The sequence below is a fragment of the Odocoileus virginianus genome, chromosome 22, assembly GCF_023699985.2.
Source record: "Odocoileus virginianus isolate 20LAN1187 ecotype Illinois chromosome 22, Ovbor_1.2, whole genome shotgun sequence".
Taxonomy (NCBI): Eukaryota; Metazoa; Chordata; class Mammalia; order Artiodactyla; family Cervidae; genus Odocoileus; species Odocoileus virginianus.
Genome location: NC_069695.1, coordinates 18,195,569 through 18,217,392, shown reverse-complemented (window position 1 = coordinate 18,217,392; position 21,824 = coordinate 18,195,569). Strand labels below are relative to the sequence as shown.

General features: G+C 45.9%; 1 protein-coding gene and 1 long non-coding RNA gene across 2 annotated transcripts in view; both read right to left on the bottom strand.

The window, feature by feature from the left end:
• Positions 1 to 11,814, bottom strand: part of LAMA1 (laminin subunit alpha 1) — a 123,150-nt gene extending 111,336 nt beyond the window's left edge. Inside the window, exon 1 of the mRNA XM_070452669.1 lies at positions 11,490 to 11,814. Coding sequence (XP_070308770.1) covers positions 11,490 to 11,799 — 310 coding nt within the window. The 5' untranslated portion in view covers positions 11,800 to 11,814. The remainder of the gene's footprint in view (positions 1 to 11,489) is intronic.
• Positions 11,815 to 12,181: 367 nt separating this feature from the next.
• LOC110127687 (uncharacterized) lies at positions 12,182 to 21,797 on the bottom strand. The gene is made up of 4 exons (XR_002310877.2): positions 21,453 to 21,797; positions 20,465 to 20,499; positions 20,176 to 20,228; positions 12,182 to 13,256 (listed from the first exon to the last, which is right to left on the bottom strand). It is a non-coding gene; the product is annotated as an uncharacterized lncRNA (long non-coding RNA).
• Between the last annotated feature and the right edge of the window lie 27 nt (positions 21,798 to 21,824).

Sequence of the window (21,824 nt, the reverse complement as noted above, 5' to 3'; positions counted from 1 at the left end):
TCTGTCCCTCTGTTACAGTGGCTTGCTGGCCGTCTCTGCCAGCGATCCAGACTCTCCTATGACCCGATGTCCCAAGAAAAAGCAGAAGAGGCAGGTCCCCCCAACAGGCGGCTCCTCAGGGGAAAGCAGGAAGGCGTGTACTTTTCCCCAAAGCGATTTCCAAACACAAGGGAAGTGACACAAAGAATACAGGCTTGAGGACAGAGACTTGGGTTCTTTATCCCACGTGCCCAGCACTTCCTTGTTGAATACAACCAAGCCCCACGTGGGTAAGGACAGAACAGGGCATCAAACATGTGGAAAGTGAACCCACTGGGCTCTGGAATGAGCAGAATCTCAACAGTGGCTGAAATTAAAAAGTACAAGCCTCCCAGGAGATGCAGGGCCTTCTACATTTCCCCAAACCAGTCCCCCACCCCTCAACCCCACTCCCCCCACCCCCCACCAGCAAGCACCACACAATGTGGGCAAAGAGAGAAAAAAATGCTCTAGCTCCCCGTGATGAGGACGAACAACATGAAAATGATGCTACGGAGAAGAGTGAATGTGAACTGAGGTGGAATGAACGGAAGATGACCCTTGGCATCCACAGTTGTGATCCTTACCCTTGAGCTCTGCAGGGGATACTGGAAATTCATTCTGGGCTCAGCCGGGCAGAGAGAGTTCAAGCAGAACTTCTCAAACTTTTATCAAAAAACCCGGAGATCTTGTTACAAATGCAAATATTCTGCAGGGCTGGGCTGGGCTGGGGCTAAGCTTCTTCATGGTTCAGTATCTCCCTGGGGCTGCTGCTCTGACTTCCACAGATGAAATGATCTCTTGGGATGTTTCCAGCTCTAACACAACGGGATTGGTTAATTTGGCTGAGGCTTGGCCCAAAGTTCATCAGACTGATGAGTAAGATCACGCTTCCTCCGGAGTGTTCTGTCACTATTTAACCAGAACTCTAGATTCCCCGTCCTACATTCACATCTTGGAGACCTTGGAAAACTATTTTTAGAGGGAACTGGGGGGGCCTTGGTTAAAACCAAGGTGTTGGGCTTATTGTAAAGAAGGAAAAAAAGATCAAGGCCTCCAAACTGAAAGACATAACATAGGAACAAGGTCTCCTATGCAGCAACCAGGCGAGCTATTAAAGCAAACCAGGGTCTTGATTGCTCAGCCCTGTTCATCCGAGTGGTGCTGGCCCTGGTGAGTTCGTCCATGCTGAAAAGGATGCTGCTGAAGGGACAGTGAAAGGCTTCAGGGATCTTAAAGCGTGAAGAAGTTTACGTGCCCTCCCTGCCTCATGCTGACGGAGATCCCTTCAGCCCAGCGTGCCTGACGCTGCTGGAGCTCTGACCCGCTGTCTTTTCACAGAGGCCTGGGGCGGACCCCGCAGAGCGGGGAGGAGGGCGCGGGCCAGAGGGCACAGCACGGCGGAGGACGTCCCCTGACCACCCTGGGGTCCTGCATTTGAGCTTCCAGGAGACAGTCCAGGTCTAGGTGACAGGTGAGAGGAGTGGCTCTCAGCAAAAACAGGGCCATTCTCAGAAGGAGGGGACGTCTTCCCATCCTAGTGAGGAAAAGAGCTGGAGAGATGCGGGGAAGGTCAAAGACACAGCAGTGCCCTTGGGCCACGCCACCCAACCCCTTGTCTGATTAAATTAAGGTTTCTCAAGTTATTTTTTGGAGAAGACCCTGATGCTGGGAAAGACTGAGGGCAGGAGGAGAAGGGGGCAACCAAGGATGGTTGGATGGCATCACAGACTCAATGGACATGAATTTGAGCAAACTCTGGGAGACAGTGAAGGACAGAGAAACCTGGAGTGCTACAATCCATGGGGTCGCAAAGAGTCAGACATGATTTAGCAACTGAACAACAACAATAATATTAATTTTCTTTCATTTAAAAAATTCTTCCCTATATATTCATTACGAGAATACAGTCAGAGAAAATTAAGTCTACTTCTGCACATTAGTAATGAAGAAATCAAGACCCAGGCTGGACCACATAAATAGGTAACTCTCAAATAGGCCACATTTATGCACAACTTCTCTTTTTCCTTATTTGAGTATACTGATTTACAATGACTCAGGTATATAGCAAAGTGATTCATTTATACATATATTAATACTTATGGGCATCAGAGAAGAGCCAGATCAGCTCTCCATACATCCTAGACTTTTTACTGAAAAAGAATAAAACACTTAAGAAAAATTAGCAAAGGAAATTCAAGACCAATATGCTGAAAACTATGAAACATTTCTGAGAGAAATTAAATATCAAAACGAATGATGGTGTTTCTTATACATAAACAGGAAAACTCAATATTATCAGATAGCACTTCTCCCCAAACTGATCTACAGATTCACTCTAATTCCTACCAAAATCCCAGCCATCTCTTTTGTAGAAATTGACAAGCTGACACTAATGGAAATGCAAAGACCTAGAACTGTCAAAGCAATTTAGAGAAAGTCAATAGTGTGGAATGGTTTACACCCCCTAGTTCAAAACTTACTACAAAGCCAAAGGAATCCAGACAGAGTTAGCTTAGGGATAGACACATGGATCAACAGAGCAACAGGGAGTCCAGAAATATATACCGAAAATCTAGCCAATTCCTTCAAATATTATTTCTGAATCATTTGAACACTGAATTTGAAATCATGTCATTTACAGAAAACTCTCTCAGGCACAAATTTTCAGGGAATGTTTGACCACAGAAAAAGAGGTACAACTCAACTTCGTCAATTATAATGGTTAAAACAAAGCCAATAAAGTGAGAAGCTCTAAAGGCACACTAGATACTCTGCTCATATTTCTGGAGAGAATGGGCCATTCTTTCATTCAGTAATAAGTGATTTTTATCAAACAAAAATCCATCTGTGACATAAATTCTGTGTGCCTTTGTTCTGTTCCTGAGAAGACCAGGCTGGCTTAGCCCCAAGAGCCTGAAGGGGAACAGCTGTCTTCCACTTAAAAAACATCCTCCAAAAGCAGGCAGGTAGAGTTCTTTTGAACAAAAACTCTATATAAAAATATAACTCCAAGAGATGGTCAACAAATGCAAACAAGACTGAAGTCAATAAAGTAGTCACGGCCTTTAAACTAAAAGAAAACCCAATGCAGTCGAAATAACGTTTTTAACCAGCGTTCTCTTTCTGTTTTCAGTGACATTGTTTCACTGCAGTAACTTGGGCGATGGCGGTGGTCAAGGCATTCGGAAACAAAAATTCCTCCAAATCTGAACTGAGACACACAGGCAGTAGGACTCCTCAGGTACTTCTCGTGCCTGCTTAACTACAGCTCTGGGGATTCAAGGACCACTGGCCACCAGAGCGCGGAACATTCTAGAAACCCCACAAATTCTTGTTGAATATGTAAGTTTATGTGGTGTGTGTGTGTGTAGTGTGTCTGTTGCGTATGTGGGGGGTGACAGGGGTGAGTGTTGGGGATGGAGAAGGAAGAATGGCTTATTTTGCTGGTGGAGCTAGGAGGGAAGTCATAAGCCAAACACTGAAAAGATCTCCTAAAAATGTAAATGACTAATCCTCACCCGAGACCACAGAAACTGTAATCCCTGGGGCTGGGGCCTCCACACTGGTGTGATTAAAATCAAACATGCAGCCCAGAGAGAAAACGTCTGCATTAACTATACCCACTCTGAGAGGGCTCAGAGGAGCCACCAAACAGGTGAGCTGTGTGTTTCCATGACAGAAAGGAAGCCTGGAGGAGTAGATGTCACCCAACAGGAAGTTTGGTGAGGAAGCCCTACCAGGAGCTCAATTCCCCTGCCTCCCCATTCCTGGCCCGCCACTGGGCTGCAGCATGAGTTTATGTGGCTGGAAGCAAGCAAAATATAGACACTAATTTCCACTGGTGCTACTTGAATCTCCCAACCGTTCCTCCACCATAATTTCTCACAGAGAACATTTCTTTCTAAATGTGCACTTGGACTTCCTCCATTGAGAATGTCCACTTGTAATCAAAATGAGGAAAGCTGCTGAGAACAAGGACCACAGGACACATCCTGACTTGGGCCTGGCTGGTGGAGGATCCACTACACGTTCAGTCCATGAAGCTGAGCAGGTAAATTAATGAGCAAACAAGGGGGAAAATGAGAAAAACTGACTAGAAGTGACAACAATCCCACAAGAAAACATTACTCCATAGCCCAAGAAGGCATCAAGGATTTTATGCCAGCTCCCTTACAACAAGAGCAGTGGAATTCCCAAAGACATTTCACAAGTTCATGAATATCTCAAACTCTCCCACCTCTAAACTTCTAGAGTGAACAAAAGTATAGCCACGAAGTCAGGGCAGGGGCATAAAGAGCTGGAAAAACTAGATTGTGTAGAAAAACAAAGACAGAAATGCCAGAGCTGGAGATTCAGAAGGAATGGGCTGAAGGATGGACAAGGGGAATTTTGAGGATGGGAAATAGTGCCCACCACTGGACAGAACAACAGGGACAGGAAGTACGCCAAGTGGCAGAGATAGTTCTGGAAACAACTATTTAAATTAGAATCCCACAAGGCCCATCTTGAAGACTGATTGTAAAATTCCTTCCACCTCTGGCATCCAAACAGGAATAAGGTTTCTGTCCTATTAGACCTGCAAGGTCCTAACTCTGGCATGTGATAGTCGTCTCAACAGCCAGTGATCATCTGCAGTGTCATAAAGAGGAACGAAAGGCAAAAAAATCAGGGACCTTTTAAACTTATTTATTTAATTTTTGGCTGCACCTTAGGGGCCGTGGGGTTCCCTGGTAGCTCAGTGGTAAAGAATCTGCCTGCAATGCAGGAGGCCTGGGTTTGATCCCTGGGTCAGGGAGATCCCCTGGAGAAGGGAATGGCCACCCACTCCAGTATTCTCGCCTGGAGATTCCCACTGACAGAGGAGCCTGGTAGGTTATAGTCCACGGGGTGGCAAAGAGTCAGACAGGCCGAGTGACTAACACACCAGGGACCTCAGATCCCTGATCGTGCATCGAACCTGCACCCCCTGCATTGGAAGACAGAGTCTTAACCACTGGACCACTGGGAAAGTCCCCAGGAACCTTTTTAAAGGAAGAAACAAAAATGGAGAGGGACGATTTGGATAAGGAGAATACAGAAAAAAGAAAAGAAAGGAATGGAAGATGAAACCAAGGTGACCAAAAAGAATGCCACCAACTGGGAGAAACAGGAAAAGTAGTCTTTGGGGCAGGAAAGAATTCATGTGCTGGGCCTGAGATAACAAGATAATCAATTTTGTTGAGTAAAATCCTGCCATGACAAAGAGATTAGAAGACATTTAAATGTGGGATATACAATAATCAGTGTGGTGGGGTGAGGTCCTCTCATTTCTAAATGTCCCCTCTTAACTAAACAGGATCTGTTCAACTTAAGCATCTTCTTTAACATTATAGAGTTTCCTGAGGCTCTGGCAGGAAGTCACAGAACAATGAAACAAAATGCAGGAAATCTTTCAGGGAATGGGAAAAGAGGGGCACTTCTCAGAAGCACTTCTGGAGCGAAATCTGACATTCCCACCAGCAAGACAGGAGGCTCTCTGGCACAAGAACTGGAGTCACACTGCCCGCTGGGCCAGCAGATCAGACTTCAAAGATAAGTTCAGGAATGAAGAGATTCAGGCTTCAGATGGTTGAATCAAAAAAGAGGGGGGAAAAATGCACACACACGCTGAAAATAGGATCTGATGTGTCCCCACGGCATCGTTTCTGGATTAACCTCTGAAGTAAATGCTCACCTAGGCAGAAAGCTATCCACCACGCTGGTCTGGAATCTCACTGCTCCTATTGTCTATCCTCTGCCTCCAAGCAAGACACAAAATGGGAATAAGCTGTCCCAAAGAAAGCTCTCACCATCCAGCCTCGAGAAAACAGACTCTTCGGGGGAAGGGTCTGTGCTGCGAAACAGTTACTCTGGGCGCTGGCTGTCACCCTCAGTATAGAGGACTTGAAGATGCAATGAACCTAGCCCAAGTGTGGCATTTTACACTGAAAACGCTCCCTGGCAGGCATGTCCCAACAGAACCCAAGTTCGCAACCTTACCTAAATTACTTCAATAAGGGAATTCCCCCCCCCCCCCATTAATTTTGAAATGCATTTATTTACTCAACTGTGCATGGATACATGTTAGTATTTTAGAAATAAAAAAAGTAAAAGAATTATGTGCAAGCATGTAAGTAGGCTACATACACCCTGCTAGAGAAACTGTCGCTTATCTTGCTCACCCTAACATTTCTGAGGAATATCACTAACAACTTCAGCTAAGATCTCCGAGACGGAGTTCTCTCTAGTTAATCTCCACTTACATTCGTATTCAGGGTGCAGGCTCAACTTTATTCTTCAAGAATTATCTTTAAAAATTAACTTTTCCTGTGTCTGCCATAGATGTTCCAGCAATAAACCAAAATTTTTAGAAAAATAATCAACATACTATCCATAACTTCTAATAATATTCTTCTCAGACTTTACCTCTCTACATCACAAATGATGTAAATTTATAAAACTTATTTATGGCTCCAGGAATAGCCCTTGAAGGCTACAATGAGCAATACTTTCGGAAGGACTGCAGTGTCAAGAAATCCATCAATAAGCTATAGTTTTAAAATCCAAAAGAGCTAGGAAACAAGGCTCTAATACCTTCTGTCAAAGGCCACGTTGAAAGGGACAAGTTAGAAAGTGAAAAGTTGACAAGTGTATATATATATATTAGTGATGCATATAGCATCCGGCAGTGGGGATATTGAAGAAGTAGCAGAGAGGGAGGGTGGTGGAGGTGGAGATGGGAAGAGTGTCTCTTGTTTTGTCAGGAAATAATTGGTACCTTCTTTCTACTATTAGGAAGTGCTCAAGAGGAAGTAGGTTTTTATGAAGTAGCTCACTTTTGGTAGATGAAGAGACATCTAAGGGAAGACACTCAAGAAACTAAAAATAGTAGTTGCTTCAAAAGGAGGTGACTTAACCTTTTTCTATACACCCTTTGGGTTTTTGTTTTTTTTTTAATTTTGTACCATGACCATGGATTACCTATTCAAAACTATTTTTTGAAATTACTTGGTTCATAAATAAAGATATTAATGTCAATGTGACTCAACAAGACAGGTGGCTATTAACCACCAGGAATATTGGCAAAGTGATGGAAATGGCAGCCCACTCCAGTATTCTTGCCTAGAAAATCCCATGGACAGAGGAGCCTGGCAGGCTACAGTCTATGGGGTCACAGAGTGGACATGACTGAGCCGCTGAGCATAGTTGCAATGGACAGACACGAAGATGGGAATGAAACAGCCCCCACCCCCAGGAAGGTCAGGTCAGGGGGTGAGACGATCAGCCAGCCACTGGCTTAGCCACCAAGATAAGGATAACAATAGCAGTGAGTGGCCAGAGCACCAGCGGTCCAGGGAAGGGCATGTCATAAATACTTCAGCAATGACGGGATCAGGAAGGTTTCTGCAGGGTTTAGGCCCTAAATGGGAAGCCTGTCCGGCACTGAACATCCCATGTCACTGAATAGGGGCACGGAGGTCCCAGGTAACACCCCTGAGTGCTGGGCCAATGGATCCCAGCCTCCTCCTTTGGTCCCATCGGACGCTCCAATGTAATTTTTTCTGTGTGCATTATGAGCAGTGTGGGAGGCGTTAGTCCAAGCCCATAGGGTGGTGTTTCTAGAAAAATCATGATGGTGATGGTGCTGAGGAGGGACAGCAGGGGAGGAGGAAGACCCAGTGAGGGAACCATCACAGCATTTCATGGGAAAGACAAACAGTTCCTGAGCCTTGTCAGCAGTGGAGACAAAATAATGAGAGACGGATTGCACAGGTTTTCAGGAAGTCGATAGATCTTAACACCCAAGTGAAGGTGGATCCAGGCTGGGGAGGATGCAGTGCAGGTGCCACAGGCAGACCATCATCATGGACCACATGCCTGTGATGCTGACCCACCCAACGCTGGACCAACATGCTCCTGTGTTACTGAATCACATCAATCCTCTCCGTCTCACAAATCGGGAAGACTGACATCCAGAGATGCTGAGAAACTTAATTAACCTCACAGCTGATCAAAGCTACAGGGCTGGTGTTTGAATTCAAGAAGACTCCAAAACCAGACTCTAAATTTGAGACTATAGCGGGGAAGTGATATTCTATATTTGCATGTAGTTATGTTCAAAATAGTAATAATGATGCTTAGACGGTATTTATTGAGGGCTATCCCCAGGGCTAGGCACTGTTCTAAGCAATTTTCATTCCACCATGAACAGTCTTTCCAAGGAGGTACCATGACTACTCCCATTTACAGACGGTGAAACCACAGCACAGAGACATTAAGTAACTTGCCCAAGCTCCCACAGCTTATAAAGCCAAAGAATAAAACATCTAAAGCTTAAAGGCACATCTTGTTATTCCCCCCCCCATAAAACCTACTGCAGATGATAATGAGTACTTATAGAACTTTATGAAAGAGGTATTCTAAAATTGTAGAATTGGGTCTCAAGGATGATTACCTTGAAATAATCACCCTTCCCTCATAGCTCAGATGGTAAAGAATCTGCCTGCAATGCAGGAGACCTGGGTTCGATCCCTGGGTCAGGAAGATCCCCTGGAGAAGGAAATGGCAACCCACTTCAGTATTCTTGCCTGGAAAATCCCATGGACAGAGAAGCCTGGTGGGCTGCAGTCCATGGGGTTGCAAAGAGCTGGGCACGACTGACTAACACACACCTCGGAATAAGTGGTCATGTAAACATGTTACGATACTGGTGATTCTAAGAGTAGCCCAAAGCACCAAGGAACAGCATGTGTTTATTTCCTATCCTTGTTGCATTTGAATTCTCCATCATGCTATATTAACTACAGATGTCCGCTCTATATTTAACGTCTGGAAAAATGGAAGAGAAAAAAGGAGTGGGCCAAAGTCTGGGATACCAGGAGGTAGGCAGTGATGTTTTTATTACACAAACCTTGTTTCCAGCTGCTAAAATTAGTATTTTTTTCTTGGCCCTTACTTGGGGAGTACAGTTACAAGGAAGAAAAATGCACCTTTAAAAACCATTTGGGCGCACGCTTTGCTAGGCAGCACATATACGCTCAATTTAAATACTACATCCTTTATGAGAATGAAGTAAATTTCCTCTAGTCATAGAAGAGAGTTTTTCCTTTATCCTTGGAGTTGTCTACTTTTACTTAGAAAAGAAAAACAGTCCAAAAGCAAGATTTGATGAACTAACCTGTGAAGCAACTGTAATTTCAAGTAATTGCCAGCTGTGGACTTAACACAACATCATTGTTAGAAAGGTGCCACCTAGTACTTTGCACTTCTAGAAATAGCTCTTTTTACACAGGTTGTATCTCAAAGAAGCTGAGTTATTGGGCCACATATCATGACGTTTACAGCAGTTCAGTGCGCTCAGTCGTGTCCAACTCTTTGGAACCCCATGGACTGTAGCCTGCCAGCGTCTCTGTCCATGGAATTTCCCAGGCAAGAATACTGGAGTGGGTTGCCATCCCCTTCTCCAGGGGATTTTCCCAATCCAGGGATGGAACCCGAGTCTCCCGCATCTCCTTTGTCTCCTGCATTGCCAGGGGATTCTTTACCACTGAGCCACCAGAGAAGTCACAGTAATGCAGAGAGGCTGTGAAATGATAAAGGATTCTTAATAAGGGAGTTCCCTGGTGGTCTAGTGAAGACTTTGCCTTCTAATGCAGGGGCTGTGGGTTCCAACCCTGGTTGGGGAACTAAGATCCCACATGCTTCTTGGCTAAAAAACCAAAACATAAAACAGAAGCAATGTTGTAACAAATTTTAAAAAGACTTTAAAAATCGTCCAGTTTAAAAAAAAATCTTAAAAAAGAAAAGAATTCCTAATAATCTAAAAGCTATCAGATGATTGTTTTATATATATATAAGTACCAGATAACTAGCTCACTGGTGATGTTAATCAGAATTATTTTATTATTGTATTATGAGCAAATGATACTATTTCACTGGTCATTCATTGTATATACATGGGACCCCAAATTGTATTTTAAAAAGTCAAAACTCCCTCAAAGGCGCCTGTAAAGAGGGTGATGGTTGATGGGGTGGGGGTTGCAAATCTGGAAGGCAGTGTGACAGATTCAAAGGCCCTCCCGCTGTGTGTGGTTTTCCGTGGCATCTTAAAGCAGGAAAGCCCCACGGGGTCCCACTTTCTCCAAACACCATTCACAGCCGCCAAGGCCAAGTGCTGCGCCCGGAGGGGCGCGGAAAACATTCCGGGCATCTCCCTAGACCAGGACTTTCAATTCTTAGAACAATAAAGCTGAATCCAGCTGCTCTCCCTCCAGCCTGTGGGAAACCAGCCTTTTCACTGTCAGCAATGCGAGAGAAAGGCGTTCAGCTTGCAGAGTCGCAGCCCGCTCTCCCGCGAGGCCGGCCCCTTTCTTTGCAGGCTAACTATGCAAATTCCCTGCATCCCTGCCCGGCCGCGCGCGGAGAGGACGCACAGCCATTCAAAGCCCGGTCGCTCGCTCCGGTCCAGCGCGTCCCCCGAGAATGCGCCCGGGAAGGGGACGGTCCCTTGGCTGCAGGGCGCACAGCTGGGCGCGAGGCCAAACACGCATCTTTCCCACGCGGGTGCTGTGCGCTCCGCCTCCCTACTTTTGACCTGTTCCTTCCTCCGTTTTGAATAACACGTGTATCTTTGGGAGTGTGCCGGGGGTCACGGGTTGCATGCATAGACGTTTTCAAGAAATATTCGTGACCTCCTAGCCAACAAGCGGGAAGGCTTAGTCTCTGGGGAGAGCGGGGCACGAGTGTCCGCAGAAAGGGGAGGAGGGCTTCTCGTCCTCCCGGGCAGTGACAGACGGTTTGAAAGTTGGCCGCGGATCTCAGTTCTTGGCCAACCCTGCCCTGCGAGGTTGCCAGGCATCCGAGTCCGGGCTCCCTCACCCCTAAGTGACCGCGGTCTACGCTGCGCGCGGAATGGCCGGTTCTGCCACCTCGGGGCCTGCACCCAGCGTGGCTGGGAGGCGCCCTCAGCGGGTCCACAAGCCCGCGCCTCCGCGTGCGCTCCCCACGTGTCTACCCTCGTGAGTGGTCCGGGGACCCCCTTTTCCCGGTCTCGGGCCACAGACTTTCTGCCGCCTGACGGTAAAGGTGCTCCGCGGGCGCCTTTCCCATTCATTCCCCGCCCGCCTGCCCGCCGCGGCCCGGACAGACAGGCAGGCCCGCGCGGCTCGCCACTGGGGCCCCCGGGTCGCCAAGGCAGACCCGGGGACTCAGAGCCCGAGGAGCCGAGGAGGGGGCCACATCCGTCTGGAGTGCGCCCCCAACACTGAGTGCGCCCCCAGCCCTCTCCCGCCTGCCCGGCGACCTTTCCAGGGGCCTCGCGGGAGACCCACGTGTCGGATCCCCGGCCGGGGGTGAAGGCGGATGCGTGCACCGACCTCGGCGCGGCTAGGCGTGGGGCTTTGTCCCGCAGCCCCCCGCCGCCTGGGGACCCAGACGCGACCCGGGCTCACCTCTCTGCTGGCCCTGCGCGGAGACCCAGAGGAGCGAGGCCAGGAGCGCCAGCCCCGCGCCGCCGTCACGCATCTCGCCGCAGCGCTCGGGTCGCTCCGGGGTGAAAGCGGCGACCGCGCGCGGGGACTCCGCCGAGGGCGAGACTGCGCTGCCCGCCGGCCCCTCGGACACACCCCCGCCGACCTCCGCGGCGCCCGGCCCCGCCCACCGTCCGCAGCCCGCGCGGGAGACCCTCCCCCCTCCTGGAGACCCCTCCCCGCGGAGACCTCCCCCGCTCCGAGACCCCTCCCCCCAGACCCCTCCCCACATAGACTGTCTCCCTAAAGGCCTTCCCCTCCATAGGTCCCCTCTCTCGCACGAGGGGGGGAACACCCTGAGCCATCCCCAACTCGGGGGTGAGGGTCGTCCCGCCGCCGCGGGCTCCGAGTTAGGGGGGGCAGACGGAGAAAGTGACTGGAGGAGGAGCGGGGGTGGGGGCAGATCTGCTGGCCTGGGCGGTAGATTCCGAGAAAGTATTCACCCTGCTGACCCTTCCCGCCCCGCGGGGGCCGTGCGGCCGAGCCCGGAGCCGGGACCCCGAGCAGCCGCCACCGAGACCGCAGCACGCGGGGCGGGGCGGGGGGGGGGGGGTCGGGCTCGCCCCCATGGTGGGACCCCGGGTTCACCAACCCGTATCTCTGGCCCCCAAGGGGTGGCCTGGGCCTCCCAGGAAGGGACTGGGGCTTGTAACTACCAGCTTACCCCCTCTGCTGTTGGCAGAGGGTTTTGTGAAGCCTTTTCTAAAAGGGAGTAGTAATTCGCTTCCCACTTTGTCTAAGGCAAGAAAGTCGCTTGGATTTAATTATTATCATTCGCATACCCTTACAGTTCGAGAAGGAGATCTTATGGGGGAGCGGGGAGAAGGGAGTTCAGTCTTAATAGGAGATCTCAACTGCTTTGTTCTTTTTTTAAAAATACATCTGGTCCCTGTTAAAGAGTTTTTAATTTCCTCTGATTTTTTTTTCCTATTGCAAGTATTCATAACACTTTGCAGATCTTGCTTTCTCACAATATAAACAGGAGAGATAAAGTAAGTGACTTATTAAGGCCCACGCACTCATAAATGTCTTTTTTCTTTTTTTGCCTGATAGGGAGATCCTTATACTTCAGTTGTGTCAGTCAATGTGACAACCTTACCAATTCTAGTTTTTCTCAAGACATTTCCTTCAACGTTTAATGAATAAAATATCATTATAATATTAGCAATTATTATTACTTTTAAGCATAGAAATACAGAACAAGAGGGTAGAATTTGGCCCTTTATAAAGGATGCAATATAGTTGGGTGAGAAGGTAGTCATCACAGTACTACATTTAAAACACAGAGATTCTTAACTATTAAAGCATTGAAGTAGTAAAGTATTAAGTATTTATGTAACAAATCAGTGATTAAGTTCAGTGTTTAGCAAGTATTAAGCATCTAATATTAAAAGATGATAGAATTATAGATAGAATTATAAGCATTTCTGCAGCAAAATAATTTTGCATGCACATTATACATGTGAAGATATGTCTTTTTGAGTCTTAAGAGCATTCATGCTTATTAGCTGGTGTGATCTTCCCAATTCTGAAAGGCAGCAGTTAGTTACCCTTGTATGAAGAGGTGAGGAAATGAGTTCAGGAGGTCAAGGTCTCAATGTCGGCAAATGTCTGGTGTAGAGCCAGCCCTCAGAGCTGATTTCTGGTCCAGAGTTCTCTGATTGCTGCCCTGAGACCCTGGAGGATGAACTGAAAGGCAATAGCGGAGTCACAGGGGTCATCTGTACCCCCATATCCTGGGCACCTAGAAGTTCTATCTGGACTTCAGACCCTATCTTTGAACGGCAGACAGGGAACTCCGGCTCCTGATTTAGAGAAACGAAGGGTCAGCACACTTGAGGAGTGAATAGGAAGTGTCCAAAGTCACCAAGTTGGCCCAATTTGTCCCTGCTCAAAATTAAGCAGAAAGATTTCAGTGAAAGAATTTCAGAAGCCACTGTAATGAACAAGCTTGGGTAAGTTTGAATAGAAAAAAAGTCACAATTCCCCTTCACTACTAGTGTTCCCATTCTTCAGCAAGCTTCCGTTCAGTTCAGCTGCTTAGTCGTGTCCGACTCTTTGAGACCCCATGGACTGCAGCACACCAAGCTTCCCTGTCCATCACCAACTCCCAGAGCTCGCTCAAAGTCAGGTCCATCGAGTCGGTGATGCCATCCAACCATCTCATCCTCTACCGTCCCCTTCTCCTAACTTCTTTCCCAGCATCAGCGTCTTTTCTAGTTAGTCAGTTCTTCTCATCGAGTGGCCAAACTATTGGAGGTTCAGCTTTAGCCTCAGTCCTTCCAATGGATATTTCTTTTAGGATGGAGTGGTTGGATCTCCTTGTAGTCCAAGGGACTCTCGAGTCTTCCCCAACACCACAGTTCAAAGCATCAATTCTTTGGCGCTCAGCTCTCTTTATAGTCCAACTCTCACATCCATACATGACTACTGCAAAAACCATAGCTTTGACTAGATGGACTTTTGTTGGCAAAGTAATGTCTCCTTTTTAATATGCTGTATAGGTTGGTCGTAGCTTTTCTTCCAAGGAGCAAGCGTATTTTAACTTCATGGCTGCGGTCACCATCTGCAGTGACCTTGGAGCCCCCCAAAACAGTCTGTCACTGTTTCCACATCTATTTGCCATGAAGTGATGGGACCAGATGCCATGATCTTAGTTTTCTGAATGTTGAGTTTTAAGCCAACTTTTTCACTCTCCTCTTTCACTTTCATCAAGAGGCTCTTTAGCCTCTTTAGCCACTTTCATCAAGAGGTTCAGCAGGCTTGGAAATATCTAAATTAGCTACAGCACCATGAAAGGTCAAGCGTGGCCTGTTCATGGTGAAAATGAGGCAAGAATGTTCATGGTTTGTGAGAAAGCAGAAATTCAGCTCAACAAGGCACACAAAGATGCTGCCTCCAATGTCACCTGTAAATAATGAGCCACAAAAATTCCTAAATGCTAAGCAAGAGTTAACTGGCTAATAATTTATTGTAAGTCAAGTGAAAAGCTATTAGGTACCCATTTTTAAAGTATGAGACTTAAAATTTACCAAAAAACGCTGAAAGTAATAAAAGCAAAATTCCAGTTAATAGGGGAGTCCTGGTGGTAATTATATAAAATAAGTACATGTATAAACAAGATACTAGCAGGCAGCATGCAGAAAAAAAATAGTTGTGTTCAGCTGATAAGAGTGCAAGGGGTGGCGGGGGGTGGGGTATTGTTGGTATGATAAAGAACTTGGGCCAGCCTCATAGACGGCTCCCATTCTTCTCCCTCACTTTCTAGAAATTATATCTTGGGAAAGTTTCCTCATCTGTAACGTAGGAATAATAATAGTGCCAACTTCATGCATTCAACAAATATTTTTTCAGTCCCTGTTAAGTACCGGTTCTATGGCTTCACCATGAAACAAGACAGGTTCTCATCTCTGTGGAACATTGTCTGGCAGTTAAGGCAGGAAAAAAATGTAAGCTAAAATTATAAATTTAATAAGTTTGTTAAAGGGTCACTGAGGTAAGGAATTTGAGACCAAGTCCTGATCTGGCTGTTTGGGAAGGTTTTGCTGGGAAACTTTTTCATGAGGCGTCAATGAGCCAGTGTCTGTCAGTCACCAGCACTCTGCTTAGCTTATGGTAAACGCTCAAGAAAGATGAATTATTATTTCAGTTTTTCTCTAATACTACTATATTTTTCAATTAAAAGAAGAAAAAACCCAGCTTGATTATGAACATTTTCAGAAACAAGAGTTCAGGCAGAGAGGGATGGGCCAGATCAGAGCTTTCAAAACTGTTTGGGGGATCGTGTTAAAATGCAGATTCCAGTGCAGTAGGGCTGCGGACAGAGGCTGGATTTCTGGACCTCTAACAAACTCCTAGGTGATGCTGCTGGCAGGCAGAGTGCACCTTGAACAGAAATTCCTGGCTTGCTTGTCCTTGATCTTGCCTGCACATTGGGATCGATGGAGAAGTTTGAAAAGATACTAATGTTTGCTTCTATCCCCAGAGATTCAGATTCAGTTGGTACAAGGAGGAGTCTGGACATGAATATATTTTAAGGCTCTCTAGGTGAGCCCAAATGCAACATTTGAGACACCCTGGGCTAGACTGGATGGCTCCTACAGGGGAGATGATCCAGGTCTAGTCACTGGTGGCTGGGTGTGCTGCAGGAGCCAGTCTCAGAGACGTATGATCACAGACAAGAAGAGGAAGCACAGCCTGGCAGATGTTTTCCTGCGAGGACAGACAGCCACATGGCAGGAATCCAGCCAGCGATGCCCAGAGCATGGGCCAGGACCATTTCTCTGGAGGCTTGGGGTAAGCAAGGCTGTCCTTTAGTTCTAAAGGGATTGAGATCCCAGACAGGGACTGGGACACAGAAACGTCACACCGGGATCCAGGTACCAAGCTGGAGTATAAAGTGGGAGATGTGATTACCAGGAAAGAGGTAAAAGGTTGGTCACTAAAATTGGGTTAGAGTGTCAGAGTCTGGTCCAGGCCAAAGCTAAAGAGGCTGAGTGTAAACTAAGCAGCTTAATGTCCCATGGCAGAAATAAGGTGATTAGGAGACTAAGCCTTCGGCAAGAGTGAGGGGTGGATGGTCCAGTAGACAGAGTAGGCAGATTAGGGATGGAGGCAGAATAGTGTCACCTCAGAGATGTTGGTGAAGACTCTTGAGAGTCCCTTGGACTGCAAAGAGATCAAACCAGTCAATCCTAAAGAAAATCAACCCTGAATATTTATTGGAAGGACTAATGCTGAAGCTGAAGCTCCAATACTTTGCCACCTGATGCAAAGAGCCAACTCTTTGGAAAAGACCCTGATGCTGGAAAAGATTGAGGGCAGGAAAAGAAGGGGGCAGCAGAGGATGAGATGGTTGGAAGGCATCACCAACTCAATGGACATGAGTTTGAGAAAACTCCAGGAGATGGTGAATGACAGGGAAGCCTGGTGTATTGCAGTCCTTGGGGTTGCAGAGTCAGACACGAATGAGCCACTGAACAACAACAGAGATGTGCATGTCCTAATGGCTGGATCCTGGGAGTACGTTGGGCATGAAAAGTCTCAGATGTGATTAAGTGAGGATTTTTACAATAACTTTATTTATTCATTCACATCCCCAAACTGGAATCAAGCCACATGCCCATCACCAGAAGAATGGATTTTAAAATCTCGAATATTTTGGGACTTCCCTGACAGACCAGTGATTAAGGCTTCACCTACCAATGCGGGGGGTACAAGTATAATCCCTGGTCAGAAGGTTAAGATCCCACACGTCTCTTGACCAAAATACCAAAACGTAAAATAGAAGCAATGTTTTAACAATTCAATAAAGACTTTTAAAAAGCTAAAATAAAATGTTGGATAGAATGTTTGCAATATTTGCAAACATTGCAAATGTTTGCAATGGAATAAACTTGGCAATAAGACAGAATGAACCACTGACTCACACAACATGAATGAATTTGAAAAATGTTCAAGCTGGTTTTAGAAAAGGCAGAGGAACAAGAGATCAAATTGCCAACATCCGCTGGATCATTGAAAAAGCAAGAGAATTCCAGAAAAACATCTATTTCTGCTTTATTGACTATGCCAAAACCTTTAAGTGCGTGGATCACAATAAACTGTGGAAAATTCTGAAAGAGATGGGAATACCAGACCACCTGACCTGCCTCTTGAGAAACCTGTATGCAGGTCAGGAGGCAACAGTTAGAACTGGACAACAGACTGGTTCCAAATAGGAAAAGGAGTTCGTCAAGGCTGTATACTATCACCCTGCTTATTTAACTTATATGCAGAGTACATCATAAGAAACACTGGGCTGGAGGAAGCACAGGCTGGACTCAAGATTGCTGGGAGAAATATCAGTAACCTCAGATATGCAGTTGACACCACCCTTATGGCAAAAAGTGAAGAAGAACTAAAGAGATTCTTAATGAAAGTGAAAGAGGAGAGTGAAAAAGTTGGCTGAAAGCTCAACATTCAGAAAACTAAGATCATGGCATCCAGTTCCATCACTTCATGGCAAATAGATGGGGAAACAGTGGAAGCAGTGGCTGACTTTATTTTTCTGGGCTCCAAAATCACTGCAGATGGTGATTGCAGCCATGAGATTAAAAGACGCTTACTCCTTGGAAGGAAAGTTACGACCAACCTAGACAGCATATTAAAAAGCAGAGACACTACTTTACCAACAAAGGTCCATCTAGTCAAGGCTGTGGTTTTTCCAGTGATCATGTATGGATGTGAGAGTTGGACTATAAAGAAAGCTGAGTGCCAAAGAATTGATGCTTTTGAACTGTGGTGTTGGAGAAGACTCTTGAGAGTTCCTTGGACTGCAAGGAGATCCAACCAGTCCATCCTAAAGGAAATCAGTCCTGGGTGTTCATTGGAAGGACTGATTTTGAAGCTGAAACTCCAATACTTTGGCCACCTGATGCAAAGAGCTGACTCATTTGAAAAGACCCGGATGCTGGGAAAGATTGAGGGCAGGAGGAGAAGGGGACGACAGAGAATGAGATGGTTGGATGGCATCACCGACTCAATGGACATGGGTTTGGGTGGACTCTGGGAGTTGGTGATGGACAGGGAGGCCTGGCGTGCTGTGGTTCATGGGGTCGCAAAGAGTCAGACACCACTGAGCGACTGAACTGAACTGATACTAAGTGAAAGAAGCCAGCACAAAAGAGTCCTTTTCTGTGACGTTTTGCAACAGACAAAACTAATCAAAGGAAAACAATGGTTGCCTATGGAGAGGCTGAAGACTGCCGGGAAAAAGACAAAAAGGAGTCTGGGATCATAGAAATGTCCTGTATCCTGATTGGCGTGTTGGATTTATGGCTACAAACCTCTACCAAAATTCATTCAGTTATACAGATTTAGGATCCATGCATTTCTCTGTATAAATAAGGATCTTGAGATGAGGCGATTTTTGTCAGTTTTTCTGGCTGAGCCCAGAGTAGTCCCAGAAGTCCTTGTGAGTGAACTAGCGGGGACAAGGAAGTCAGAGAAATTCAGTGTGACAGAAACCCACTCTGCCAAAGACGACTTTGAAAGACAGGGGAAGGGGACCGTGAGTCCAGGAATTCGAGAGGCTTCGAGAGGCTGGAATACTTTCTAGAGACTCCGAATCTTTGGCCACCTGATGCGAAGGGCTGACTCACTAGAAAAGACCCTGATGCTGGGAAAGATTGAAGGCAAAAGGAGAAGGGGACAACAGAGGATGAGATGGTTGGATGGCATCACTGACTCAATGGACGTGACTTTGGGCAAGCTTTGGGAGAAGGACAGTGCTTTAATGGTTTCTTTAAACACTTATAGTATTTTAAATTTGCAAATCTGAGTTTCCAAAGCATGACTTTAAAAACACATTTAAATAGACTTTCACAGCAATCTCGTACACAAAAAATCATGGTTAAAAAAAAATACAGGAACAAATTCCAGTTCCCACATTTACTTGACTGAATGAGCTTTGGGAAATTATTTAAGTTTCTTGACCTTTGTTTCCTCATCTGTAAAATGGAGACACATAAAAGACCTACATCAAAAGATGAGAAGCAAGGTTCTTAGCATAGTGCCCAGTATCAAGTAAGTATCCAATAATTATTTTCTTCAATTACTGTGTTCATCTCCATCATCAGAAGATTAGGAAGCAATGTTGTGCAGCTGCTGTCATGAAGATGGGCCAGTTTGTCAGCACAGGTTTATAAAAGGCCGTTGGACACACGTGAAGAGATAAACCATTATTTATCTTCTTATTTACATGGAAGACGCAGAGATGACCCCAAGGGGAAAGGCAAGCTAGAAGCAAACATCTTCCTGAAAACCAAGTAGTAGAAAAAGATTAATGGAAAATAGTGATCAGTACAGCAAAATCCAAAGAGAATCTGTTTTTCAAAAAATTTGGCAGAGAATTGGTCGTTAGAGAACTTTGCAAGTGTGTTTTTTCTCTCACAGAGGAAGAGGAAGCCAAATTGGGGTGGGGGTGGGTGTCTGGGAGACAGCTGTTCACAAGGACACGTAAACAACATTTGTCCCCCAACTCTGCAGGGTGTCCCTGCCTGCTGGATATCAGTAACAAAAAAACCTTCAACAGGAAAGTTAGATCTGGAAATCAAGGTTAGCAGCACACGTGACTTGGTGAAGCTGGACACCAATTATCTGAAAATTAGGAAATAGATGCTCGTTTCTTTTAAAATTTATTTTATGGAGGTATAGATGATTTGCAGTGTTGTGTTAATTTCTGCTACACAGCACAGTGACTCAGTTACACAGGTAGATATATTCTTTTTCATATTCTTTTCCCTTATGTTTTATCACAGGATATTGAGTATTGTTCCCTGTCCTGTACAGTAAGATTTTGCTTATCCATCCTGTATGTAATAATTTTCATCAGGAAAGGGTGTTTATGAAGATACTTGTCATGTGTCATTTTCATCTGCCCTGGTTTGGGAGAAGATGCTTATAAACCATCACTGTTATTGGTGCTTCCTTCTGTTTTTATTAAGTTCTGTTCACTCCACGTGGAGGCAGATATTCTTCAATGTTCTGCACTTTCCATTCCCATTTTTTTCTCCTTGTTTACCTCCAGATCCTCATCTTTGCTCATTTTGTCACAACCCCTACATACCTTTCGTCAGGAAGCCAGTGGACAGTCGAATGACTGGGACACCTTGCAGTGATCTGGCGGCAGAGACAATATTCAGATTTTAGGAAGACGCTGTTACTAAGAAAGAGGATTTGTGGTGAAACAGACAGTATCCTTCCATTAAAAGACCCTTTATAGGATTCAGGAAGTAGTTAATTTTGGTCATTGTAGTAATTAATTCAACGCCGTATACTGGACAGTCAGAAGATCTAAAATTATAATTGTGTTTCTGGACAACATGAGCTATTTGTCTCTGGGAGAGATTACTTACCTTTTCTGAGCCTCAGTGTTACTTCTCTGTTAAATCTGGAAAACAATATAGACGACTAGACATAATAATTACTCCCTATAAAGAGAGCAATAGTAATAACAGCTACCAGGTATTAAAGAATCTTGAAAGGAGACATTATATCTGTGTTCACAGATGTTCTGCTTCAATCTCTGTTCTAGGACTGCATCATGGCCCCTGAACAAGACTGGAGAACTACACTGACCAGGATCTCTTCAACCCATGCCCACAGTCATTAAAGTTGACTTTCAGAATTGCCCAGCAATCTCAGGGCCTGCTAGAAACTGTTCACATCCCACTGACTGACCCCATCTTTTCAGGGCTCAGCTGCATTTCCCTCTGGCTAGGATGCCCACCATCTCTTCCTTTTTCCTCTCGTTGAACTCCTAGCCATCCTTCAAGACCCACTCAAACATCCCCTCCCCCAGGTAGCCTTCTGTGATTGCTTCAGTGCTCACAGATTGCTTGCTCCGTTGTGCCACCAATGTACCTTGTAATGCAATTTCCGTTTTAACAAATCTGTGAATTTTATTAACTTATTTTTCACATTAAACAACGAATTCTTGCCCCTCTTGTTTTATTTTGTCTTAACACTTGCCATAGTGTCTGAAACTAAACAAATACTTGTTGAAAATGACAATAATGTTGATGCATTCAACACTATGTAATGATACTGGTGCAGCTCCTGCATTATTCTGACACGTCATATAAATCATCTCAAAGCTTTCTAAACATCCCCAGGTGGCAAAAGGCAATATGAGCTACTAGGGCTTAAACAGTTCTGTTACAAGCAATGCAAGCTGACTCTGGCCACCTTAAAGAGGGCAAGGTAATTGGGGAGATATTTGTGGGGTGGGAAGAGTAGGGGTCACAGAATCCATAGGAACCTGGAGGACAAGGCTTGGAGGATGCGTGGGAACCTAGAGAACTCCAGATGCTCGGCTACAGGCCCAAGGTCAAGACCACCCACCTGAACAGAACAGCTGACACCAACTACAGCACAAGAGGCGTCTGACCTTCAGCTGCTCGCTCCATCTTTGTTTCACCAGCTCATCTTCCAAAACCTGGGGAGCCAGTCATGAACTGAGCTTACATCCTGTGCCCAAGGTCATGGTGGAAGAGGCATGGACCTTTTTCTTATCCAGTAGGAGTTCTGACTGATGAGAAATAGAAGACAAATGAGCGAGACAGAGAATTCCTCCTGCTTCTCTCTACGAGGCCCTGCAGGAGGCCCCGGGGTCCTCTCCTCTCCTCGGATAAGCCTGGCATTCAGATCCCTTCCAAGCCCCCCAACCGACCCCCATGAGCTCCTCTGGTTCATTCAGAACAGAATCAGCATTTC